The sequence below is a fragment of the Odontomachus brunneus genome, unplaced genomic scaffold (genome assembly GCF_010583005.1).
Source record: "Odontomachus brunneus isolate Ranch 3 - 2012 unplaced genomic scaffold, Obru_v1 Obru_scaffold_037, whole genome shotgun sequence".
NCBI classification, from domain to species: Eukaryota; Metazoa; Arthropoda; class Insecta; order Hymenoptera; family Formicidae; genus Odontomachus; species Odontomachus brunneus.
In genome coordinates this window covers 2,445,603-2,455,559 of record NW_022639487.1, presented here as the reverse complement: position 1 = coordinate 2,455,559, position 9,957 = coordinate 2,445,603, and the positions used below count along the sequence as shown (strand labels likewise).

Genomic DNA, 9,957 nt, shown 5'->3' with positions numbered 1-9,957 from the left:
TTACACACGTTTACATGTGTGTTCACATTATCCATGGCAGAAGTTTCTCTCGAACGTTCTCCTCGAATTGCTCTAGCCGCGCAAACATCAATTTTCGTACACGTCAAAATCATTAACGAGTGAGTGATGTCGACAACTGTAATATCTCTTAAACGGTCCGACGAGCGACTGGATAATTACTGCACATTAATTTTTAATTAGTCACCTTATTTTTTTTGTACAAATTTGTTACTGTGATGAATATGTATATTACCCTAATAGCACAGATGTTCAGGAGACGTCCAGAGTACGCCCTGAGAACTTCCTGAGGACGTTTCTACGTCCTCAGAACATCTTTAGGATCTCCAAGAGATCTTGTGTTGTATGGGTAGTTATTGTGAACATTCTAAAAATCTCTGTTATTCCTCAAGACATGTAAATCTTGCTTTATAAAAATATGGGAGCTTCTTGGCGTGAGTGATATCAGAAAGATATATTGTGTATAGAGGTAAATTAGATTTTCTGAGGATAACAGATTGAGACAATAAGACAAGAGTGGAAATACAATAAGAAATAAGAATTAGATTTGTTTTCTATAATTGTACATCACATCTATTCATACATATATATGATATATCTCACTAATATGTATACACACTGAAGGAACAGCGTACAGTTCAACATGTACTGTCCTACCAGATGGCACGTTGCATTCCAGCCATTTTATTGTAATCGATCAAATCGCGGAAGATGAATCTCGATATTCTCCATCTGTGCACAGTGCCGTAAGCACGAGAAGTCACTACACATCTTGGTGTCAATTGTCTCAGAGCAGTCTGTCTGGGAATTGTTTCATCTATCTGTTTGCTTACAAGTTCCTAGAGGAATCATTATAGATACATTACACAAGGCTTACAATGTTTTTGTGGAGTTTGAATGAAGAAACAATTACAATTGTGAATTTATTAATGAACCTGAGTCAGCACTTACTCTTATTTCAATCGGCAAGATATCATTTCGCTTCATGACAACTAATCGCAAACGTTCCTCTGCATATTTCTTTGTCCAACGCCTGCGCTTCATGTCTCGTTTCATTCTGGCGTTAATATGATTTCGTGTCTGCTGAAACTGTAAATATATAGACAATATAAAAGTAAATATATAGACAACTTACTATTGCAATAATAAATACAAATAATGTCAAAAGGAATATTGAATGATTTTTTAAAATTCCTTTAGCTGGCTGAAGCCTTTAGTTTCATCACTGAGCCTTTAGTTTCCCTTATAGCATGATATGGCTTTACGACATACTGTTTTTACTTCTGTTCTAAATAATAAACTTTATCTTATGAATGTCAACTATGATATTGAATTGTATGAGGTTAGGATAACATTAAATATTTCCAATCGTCGTGTGGAATCGCTCTATAAAATAATTTAGGCAAAATGCATGAGAAATAATTATGCGATTACTTACATTACATCCTGACAAATTTATACTATTCGATAGAATACTGCAAACACCTGAAATGCATCTTCTCAACGCCGCCATGTTTATCGAGTCAGTTGTTTCTTGCTAGAGAGAGGTTTGGGAGCAATCATGAGGATATTTTTATCGATGCGCCCTCTATAGAAATTAGTGTAAAACATTTCAATTTTTTCGTTATCAACAGTCACTGTTTCTACTAATAAAATAAAGTACAGAATACGACTTTATAACATAAATTAGATCTTTTATTTCTATAATAATTCTATAATAATTCTTACGTATGTTTAATTGCGAATTATTATTTAATGTATTTAGTTGTGCTATTTATATATGTAAAAATATAGAACATATTACTCTCTGGCGATTTTCATGTAACTGTTCTGCAACGTTCAGGGGCATGTTTTTAAAAAGGCAAAAGATCGTGTTGCACTTGGAGCAATAATGAACTCGTTAGTTATCTCTCGTTTCCGTAGCTTCTTTATTCACTTTTTTTTATTTGTTATCACTGTTATTTATATGTATGTACAGAAAACTTTCAACCAATGCAATTGTAGAAGAATCGCGGGATAAAAGATGCCGAGTTATCATAAAAATCGTCGTTCTTAAACGTGTCTCACGATTTCATGCGGATTACACGTGATATAGAAAAAAAAGGAAGAGTTTATAGTAAAAGTTTATAATAAAAATGCCTTGTAGAAAGTTTACAAGAGGATTCACTTCATCTATAATGAAATAATTAAACGATAATTATTAGATAATTAGTAAACAGGTCCCATCTCCCAACGAAATCTACTTTTGTCGAGGCCTACCACCGCTGTCTCTTCTATTCTAGTTTTCTGTGAATAGATATAGAGCAGTCTGAATGATTAATATAAAAAGCTATCAAGAAGATGAAAGATCACCGCTTTATCGCTGTTTTTACTTTCGAATTGTATAGTTATCGTAGAGAATGAGAGCGGATAAATGAGGAATTTCTTCGCAAAGAAGAGGATAACAAAAATACAAGAATACATTGCCAATTAGCTGTCAAACATCGAGACAAAATTAGAATGAGAGTAATAGTAATAATAAGATGTTTTTATCTTCGAGTATCGAGCTGATACAGAATTTATTTCCGTATAATTAAAAAATATAATTAAGCCGCGCTAAATTATGATGTTGACGTTCGTTATGAAGATGTTGTCAGATAGTTCGCGCGAAGTTCGCTTTCCCTCTTCACGCGTGCGCGTCGTCCGTCTAATGCAGTATATCTCGCCAATCGATCGCAATCATAATCGCCCAAATGGTGGACTTTCCTTTCCTGCGGAATTCTTTACGATGGAAGAAATGGCGAAGGAACCATTTCGACAAACGAAATATTCGCGCGTCGAGGAAACGCGATGTACGCATTATTTCTTCATACGCGCGAAGAACTAATCTTCGTGATTGGATTGTAATTTCCTTATTTTTGGGAATTCGTGATTGTGCGGAGAGTTCCGCGATCAGTGGCGATAACGATGATAATAATGACGACGGAGATAATTCTACGACGTCTGACACATGCGAGTCGCGTGACGAGGGAGAGCGAGCTGCGTCGGCTGTTGTATGCCGGCGTTCATCCGGCGACATATTCGCACGGAAACTATCGGTATATGCACGGAAATTATTGTAATAGTTATTTTTTCTTCTGGGCTTTCTCAGCGGCCTTAGTGACTTTGCCGGTCGCGTCCTTGAAGGTCACGGCCTTGATAACACCGACGGCGACGGTCTGACGCATGTCACGGACGGCGAAACGTCCCAGAGGAGGGAACTCCTGGAAAGCCTCGACGCACATGGGCTTGCTGGGCACAAGAGTAACGATGGCCGCGTCACCTGACTTGATAGACTTCGGGTTCTCCTCAGTGGTCTTGCCGGTACGACGGTCGCACTTCTCTTTGATTTCAGCAAACTTACACGCAATATGGGCGGTATGACAATCCAACACAGGCGTGTATCCGTTGCTGATTTGACCAGGATGGTTCAGCACGATGACCTGTACAAAAGCGAATAATTGTGTTAATTATACGTTTCACACAACTTGTATATTTTAACTGTAGATTTTGTAATTTATATGAATGGATAGAACTGAAATGTATTGAAGCACTCAGACGCATTTGACCATCACTAGAACGAATCCTCTGGTGGAAACCACGAATGAAGAACATTGGTATCATCATAGTGCATCAATACTGAATTATGAAAAAAAGCGCAGAACATATGATGTAATAAAGTGCAATATTCACCTGTGCGGTGAAATCAGCAGCTCCTTTAGGTGGGTTGTTCTTGGAATCACCAGCGACGTAACCACGACGCAATTCTTTAACAGACACATTTTTAACGTTGAAACCAACGTTATCGCCGGGAACAGCCTCTGTGAGAGCTTCATGATGCATTTCAACGGACTTAACCTCAGTCATCAGTCCAGCGGGTGCAAAGGTAACGACCATGCCGGGTTTCAACACACCAGTTTCGACACGGCCAACAGGTACGGTTCCAATGCCACCAATCTTGTACACGTCCTATAGAAAGAGAAAATATATTATTCCAATCGGATTAATTGTATATATTATAGATATTAAGCTTCCAATTATCAACAGATCCGAAGTAAAGTTCAGTAAAATAGTAAATACTAAATGAAGAAGAAAATGTTATATATCACGTAGATTTTGTAATTTATATGAATGGATAGAACTGAAATATATTGAAGCACTCAGACGCATTTGGCCATCATTAGAACGAATCCTCTGGTGGAAACCACGAATGAAGAACATTGGTATCATCATAGTGCATTAATACTGAACAGTGAAATTACAAATAACGAATCGAATGAAAACCAATAAATCCACGTTACCTGAAGGGGAAGACGAAGCGCCTTGTCAGTCGGCCTGGTGGGTGGCAGTATAGCGTCTAAGGCCTCAATAAGGCATTTACCCTCAGCCTTATTGTCTTTGCGCTCCACTGTCCAGCCTTTGAACCAGGGCATTTTGGCGGAAACCTCCAGCATATTGTCGCCATGCCAACCGGAGATGGGTACGAAGGCTACAGCAGCCGGGTTGTAGCCGATCTTCTTAATATAGGAAGAAACTTCCTTCTTAATTTCCTCAAAGCGAGACTCAGAGTAAGGCGGCTCTGTCGAGTCCATCTTGTTAACTCCGACGATCAGCTGTTTTACACCTAGTGTAAAAGCGAGCAGAGCATGTTCACGGGTCTGTCCATTCTTGGAGATACCGGCTTCAAATTCTCCGGTACCCGCGGCGACAATCAATACAGCACAATCGGCTTGCGATGTGCCGGTAATCATGTTTTTGATAAAGTCCCTGTGTCCGGGAGCATCAATGATGGTAACATAATACTTGGAAGTCTCGAACTTCCACAGAGCGATATCGATCGTGATACCGCGCTCACGCTCTGCTTTCAGCTTATCCAACACCCAGGCGTATTTAAATGAGCCTTTACCCATCTGGAAAGCAATTGTTTAGATTAGTTCTCGTGCAGTTATTATTGCCTCTCTGCTAACAATAAGTTTTATTATCTGTAAAGATTTGAAAAAAAAAAAGGTATTCAGACATTCTCAACTATCATTAGACTCTGACAGAATCCTCTAGTGGAAACCGCGAACGTGAAAATTATTTTATCATCATTATACCACTGTGAATTGCATTATGAGTTGTGTTAACGTAAAAGCCATTGAAGTATGTTTTTATTTTATATAATAGTTACCTCCTGGGCTTCCTTCTCGAACTTCTCGATCGTACGTTTGTCTATACCACCACATTTGTAAATTAAGTGTCCCGTGGTGGTTGACTTGCCGGAATCTACGTGTCCGATTACGACGATATTGATGTGCGTCTTCTCTTTACCCATTTTGGAATTCTGATGTTAATAAACTCGTTAAAACTGCAGAGAAAGAGAAAAAAATATTAAAATACGCGTGATAAAAGGAAACTGAGGATTTCGAAGGCGCTACAATATGCTGATAATATGAAAAATATAAAAAAAAAAAAAAAGATTTAATTGCAATCTAATAACTTCGAGGCAAGTGTCGACTGATAACGCAATATGGAGTAACCGGTACGACCGGTACGGCCTATAGCGCCAGAATGACTCCCGGCTTTCTATATCTCAGGACACTCGAATATTCCGTTTGGCTTGCGGACAGTTGCTCCATATTGCGCAAGGAGACGCAATATGGAGTCAGACACGATGCGCCAAGACGCGATCTCGCCCGAGATATGCTTCATCGGTCGGCGGTGTCTTTGTCCGCCATCCACGTGGCCGAACGTGAACATTCCAGAACGGCAGCCGGCAGCCATTTTGTAGATGGCGAGGAGGAGCGGCGCGCTGTTGCCACGATTTTCGCGACGCTCGACGGCGTACAATGCCACGTTATTGCCGATCCTTTCTGCGAGATCCTCGTCGTTCGAACGAATTACGAATTGAATCCCCCGGCACGACTGGGAAAAATCGCGAAATGAATCTAGTGACGCCTATTTTTTAGTAACTTCGCGCATCTCATCACCGACTTCTAACATACATCCTTTGCGGCTCGTAACGTACATGGAAAATTACAGATGCGACCGAGCCTTCGAGTGTTATTCACAGCTACGCAGATTTTTTTCCTCTCTCTCTCTCGGTCTGTCTCTCTTTCGAGTATCGACGGAAAGAAATCGAATCGAACTATCGAATTGAGTTTCGGAGTTTCACGATCGTTGCGACTCTTTCGTGGGATTGATCATTATCGCGCAACAGTCGCGTTCCTCTTTTGTTACGCGCGAGCGACGGATCGGTCGTTAATTTCATGTAACAAATCTGTTCCGCGGAAATCGCCCGGTGGCCGCAATGGCGAGGCATGCGGATACCGCCCAGTTTTTACGCGCGGATCGCCTCCCTTCGTCGACGGAGCCCAATTGCTTCGCGGTTAACGAACTTTACCTCGCGGCCGCTCTCGTCCCTCTCCAGACTCCGGCCATGCATTCCACGGACAAAGAACGGCGAATTTCAGCGAAATCAAGGCCGGCACCGAACTCGACACGGCGATACGCGCCAGCAACGATAGCGCGATCGTCTAGAATTCATCCCAGACATCTCGAGAGCCGTCGCACAAGGTCATCGTCGTTGCACACGGCCTCCAGGCGGATTCGCGACTCATCAAGAAGGAAAGAGAGAGAGAGAACGAGAACTTTAACCTCGCGTTTCCGGTTTTCGGCATCGCCGTTACGAAGTCGATACATACGTTCGTTCGCTCGTCATGAACACCGCGACCTTTCGCCTTCCGAGCAACCAGCATGCCGATTATGCCGCGCCGAGAATTTCCTCCAACGACGCGGCCGAGAGAACTCGTGACCGCCACTCCAGCGCTCTGACAAGCGGCGGCGACGGCGGCCATTAGTGCATCCGGTCGCGTCCTGGACTCTCGTCGGCGACTCGACCGGTCCTCGCCTGGCCGACGCGTTGCCGTCCGGCTCGTCGAAGAGACGACCATCCCGGCGCGGCGACGCTCGTTGCTAAGACCATCTCGTCGTGCCGACGAGAAAGGCCGACAGAGGCGAGCACACGTCGACCACAACCGGCCATGCGGCGGCACTTTCTCGGCGACAGCGACGCCGTAGTTGATCGAGAATCGCGGGGAAAATCGCGGCGCGATCGTAAAACTGTTCGCACTGCACAGTACGCCGAAGCCCCGGCTGTCGTTCTATTCCGTACCTGCGGTTCGATGTCCTATCCTCAGTATAAGATTCGTCGGATTAGTAACTGCGATCCACGCAGCACGAGCGACCACTCACCTCCAGATGCCACGACAGAAAGAGGACGGCTCAGTCAGTGCCATGCGCATACGGCTTCCCGGCCGAAAGTCTCGCAACCAGCGCCAGCATCATCAGCGCCAGCATCATCAGCGCCATCTACTATTCTCGCCACCGTCGAGTGTTGCTTCGAAATTTCGCCTGTCTGTAATATAACAATAACGCGAATGGCATCGCGCGAATCACACGTGCAAGGGCATGTACGAGTTCACGGCGATGTTTCGACGCGATGACTCCTGTGATTTTTCACCATTTCGTCAGATCACAGTTAGCGGCTGGAACCTCTCCGGGCGTCGTAATCGCCGGGTCGTCTGGGTTCGAGGTTGCGAGTTACACGTCCACGTCCACATCGCGCGCCTTGCGCCTATACATACACACGCGGTCCTAGTGGCGTGTATATGTGTTAGAGGCAATATGGCGGCTGGTGGGGGCTGTGAGCGAGAGAGAGAGAGAGAGAGTGTGAGCGAAGAGCGCGCTGCGGGAACGAACGGGGCGACACGTTGCAATCGGACATGCATTTATGCTTGTGAGTAACATCTGGTTTGATGTTGCGATCCTGGCTGCATAAAGAGCTGTGAAACACTCGATATCGGGTATTGAATGGAAAACTATGACGTTTGCGCGTACGTTCTTATATCCGTGCTGCAACAAAGAGTTTGAATATTCGATTCGTCGTGTCTTCCGATGTATTTTGTCCTATGACTCCAAGGACCGATTGTTCCAGCTTCTTCGTTATCTGAGTTCCAAACATCCCTTTTGAGGAAATTTTACTCGAGACTCTATAGTTTATATAACGTGAACTGTAGGTATTGAGTAAAATTTTTTTCAAAAAGCACGTTTTGGAATGCAAACCTGACAAATCGTATGTTTCGTTTTTTTTTTAAACTGGACAGAGATAGGCAAATGATTTAACTGTCAGATAGCTTGCCAAGAAGTTGGAACAATCGGCTCCAAAGGTCTTGTTCTGGATGCGTATTCGAACCTTGAGTACGTTCTTTTTATTTTAAGTTGTGCATTTCCTTACACGAGCGCCTAGTATACGGTTATTAGTTCGAGAATCGGAAAGACGTATTCGAATACGCGTCAAGAATACGGCCTCAGTGGACCGATCTTCTGACTTTATAACGACGATGTTATTAGCATGATGTGTCGTCGCGTAGCTTTCCTACCATGTGTTATATCTGCGTAACGACAATGATAACGACATTGTCGTTAAAAATTATAGAATCAGCAGACGGAGGCCTTATTCCGGAGGAATATAATTCTTAGCCATTTCTTACTTGGAGGTAAATGGAAGACTTTTTATAAATTCATAGTCTCTTTCGAAATCTATGAATAATGAATGAAAATTACTAGAGACAAAAGAAGAGGACAAAAATGTATTTTTAATATATTCTCAGTTATTCCGTTTGATGGTTGGTGAGATAGTAATGCAAGCAATAACTCGGTCGTTAAGATAAACGGTGAAAGGAAAAGATTAACTACGCTCGAGGCATAGCGGTATTATTCGTTACAGCCCTGCAGTCCCCGCTTTTACAAGCAAACTTATATCTGCTACCAACAATGCTATGTTTCTTTCATGAACTTTCGTTTCCAACTCTCGCTTTTGTATATTGCAGCACAAGGAAACGCATTGTTTTTCGCGCGCAGTTTGTTGCTTTCACGAAATGTTTCGCGGAACGTTACTAGGATGCAACTGCATCTTTTCGTTGCCTGATTTTGGCTTATCAAAGTCTGAACTCTGAAAGGCTGGATTACTAATTTCCTTAAAGATACATTTATTGTCTTATAATTTAGTAAGATAACAGATTATTAGAATCACATTTCGATATTGTAAAACAATTATTTTAAAAACTGTGATTCATCAAGCAATTAACAATTAATATTAAAGCAAAAACCTAGTTGAAAAAAGATTTTTTCTCTCTCCCTCTGCCTTCTGATTGTATTTTTCTTAGAAAAGAGGAGATAGAATTCAACATGTGGGTTTCCTCGCTACGCTCCTGACGCAGTCAACGAAAAAGAAAGGCTCACTTACGCCTGTCGCAGGCAACACGATATACTTTCATGATCGAGTAGCCATGTAACGTGACACGTGTTCATCGCGCTCGTGTTGTGCAATCACGTTTCTTACGTGGAACCGCATGACTCATTGGAATCATGAATGAATAGTGCGCGTTCGTATTAGCAAGATGTGCACGTTAGGCGACATTCACACGATACCCTTTAGCGCTGCCTAAGCGGAAGCGTCGTGTCAATTTGCCAACTGCAGCGATACATTGCCCTCGCCACGTCGGATTTTGCGTATGCCCGTCAGCAAGCGTAGCATTTTGACGAGTGCAGCCGGCACGTAGTGAACTCACGTTGTTGGCCCGTCTCGGAAGTTCAGTATCGATCGAGTTCTAACTGCAACTTTTTATCCAGTCTTCCAGGGGTTGTCAACGTCGCGAACAAAGAAAGGGATTCGAACCCGTCGGCAGGTCTTTTGTTGATTCACTGGAAGAACCATCTCCCCGGTTAGTTGTAACACGGAGCCGCGATTCGGCAAGTTACGTAACTACGTTAACTAACTTCACGAGTCAATCGCCGGCAGGTGTTGCTTTCCTGTTTCATGATACATCGTCTTCTGCAGTTAATACTTTTTGCCTTTTTTATCGTTTACTCTTTGGCAAA

At 42.8% G+C, this 9,957-nt stretch overlaps 2 protein-coding genes across 2 annotated transcripts; both read right to left on the bottom strand.

The window, feature by feature from the left end:
* Nucleotides 1–541: 541 nt before the first annotated feature.
* Nucleotides 542–1,620, bottom strand: LOC116843948 (28S ribosomal protein S14, mitochondrial). Its single transcript, XM_032814922.1, has 3 exons — nucleotides 1,457–1,620; nucleotides 970–1,107; nucleotides 542–857 (listed from the first exon to the last, which is right to left on the bottom strand). Exons 1-3 carry the CDS (start codon nucleotides 1,529–1,531, stop codon nucleotides 672–674), a joined length of 399 nt encoding a protein of 132 aa, XP_032670813.1. The 5' UTR covers nucleotides 1,532–1,620; the 3' UTR covers nucleotides 542–671.
* Nucleotides 1,621–1,922: 302 nt separating this feature from the next.
* On the bottom strand, nucleotides 1,923–7,357 carry LOC116843947 (elongation factor 1-alpha). Its single transcript, XM_032814921.1, has 5 exons — nucleotides 7,190–7,357; nucleotides 5,207–5,383; nucleotides 4,338–4,946; nucleotides 3,730–4,005; nucleotides 1,923–3,479 (listed from the first exon to the last, which is right to left on the bottom strand). Exons 2-5 carry the CDS (start codon nucleotides 5,348–5,350, stop codon nucleotides 3,123–3,125), a joined length of 1,386 nt encoding a protein of 461 aa, XP_032670812.1. The 5' UTR covers nucleotides 5,351–5,383; nucleotides 7,190–7,357; the 3' UTR covers nucleotides 1,923–3,122.
* Between the last annotated feature and the right edge of the window lie 2,600 nt (nucleotides 7,358–9,957).

Excerpts from the sequence above, each read along its gene's own strand:
- LOC116843948 (XM_032814922.1), bottom strand. The coding sequence starts at position 1,531 with ATGGCGGCGTTGAGAAGATGCATTTCAGGTGTTTGCAGTATTCTATCG. Across the intron at positions 1,108-1,456 it reads TAAATTTGTCAGGATGTAAT|TTTCAGCAGACACGAAATCA; the intron begins GTAAGTAATCGC and ends ATATATTTACAG. Across the intron at positions 858-969 it reads TCTTGCCGATTGAAATAAGA|GAACTTGTAAGCAAACAGAT; the intron begins GTAAGTGCTGAC and ends TGATTCCTCTAG.
- LOC116843947 (XM_032814921.1), bottom strand. The coding sequence starts at position 5,350 with ATGGGTAAAGAGAAGACGCACATCAATATCGTCGTAATCGGACACGTA. Across the intron at positions 4,947-5,206 it reads TCGAGAAGGAAGCCCAGGAG|ATGGGTAAAGGCTCATTTAA; the intron begins GTAACTATTATA and ends ATTGCTTTCCAG. Across the intron at positions 4,006-4,337 it reads CGCTTCGTCTTCCCCTTCAG|GACGTGTACAAGATTGGTGG; the intron begins GTAACGTGGATT and ends CTCTTTCTATAG.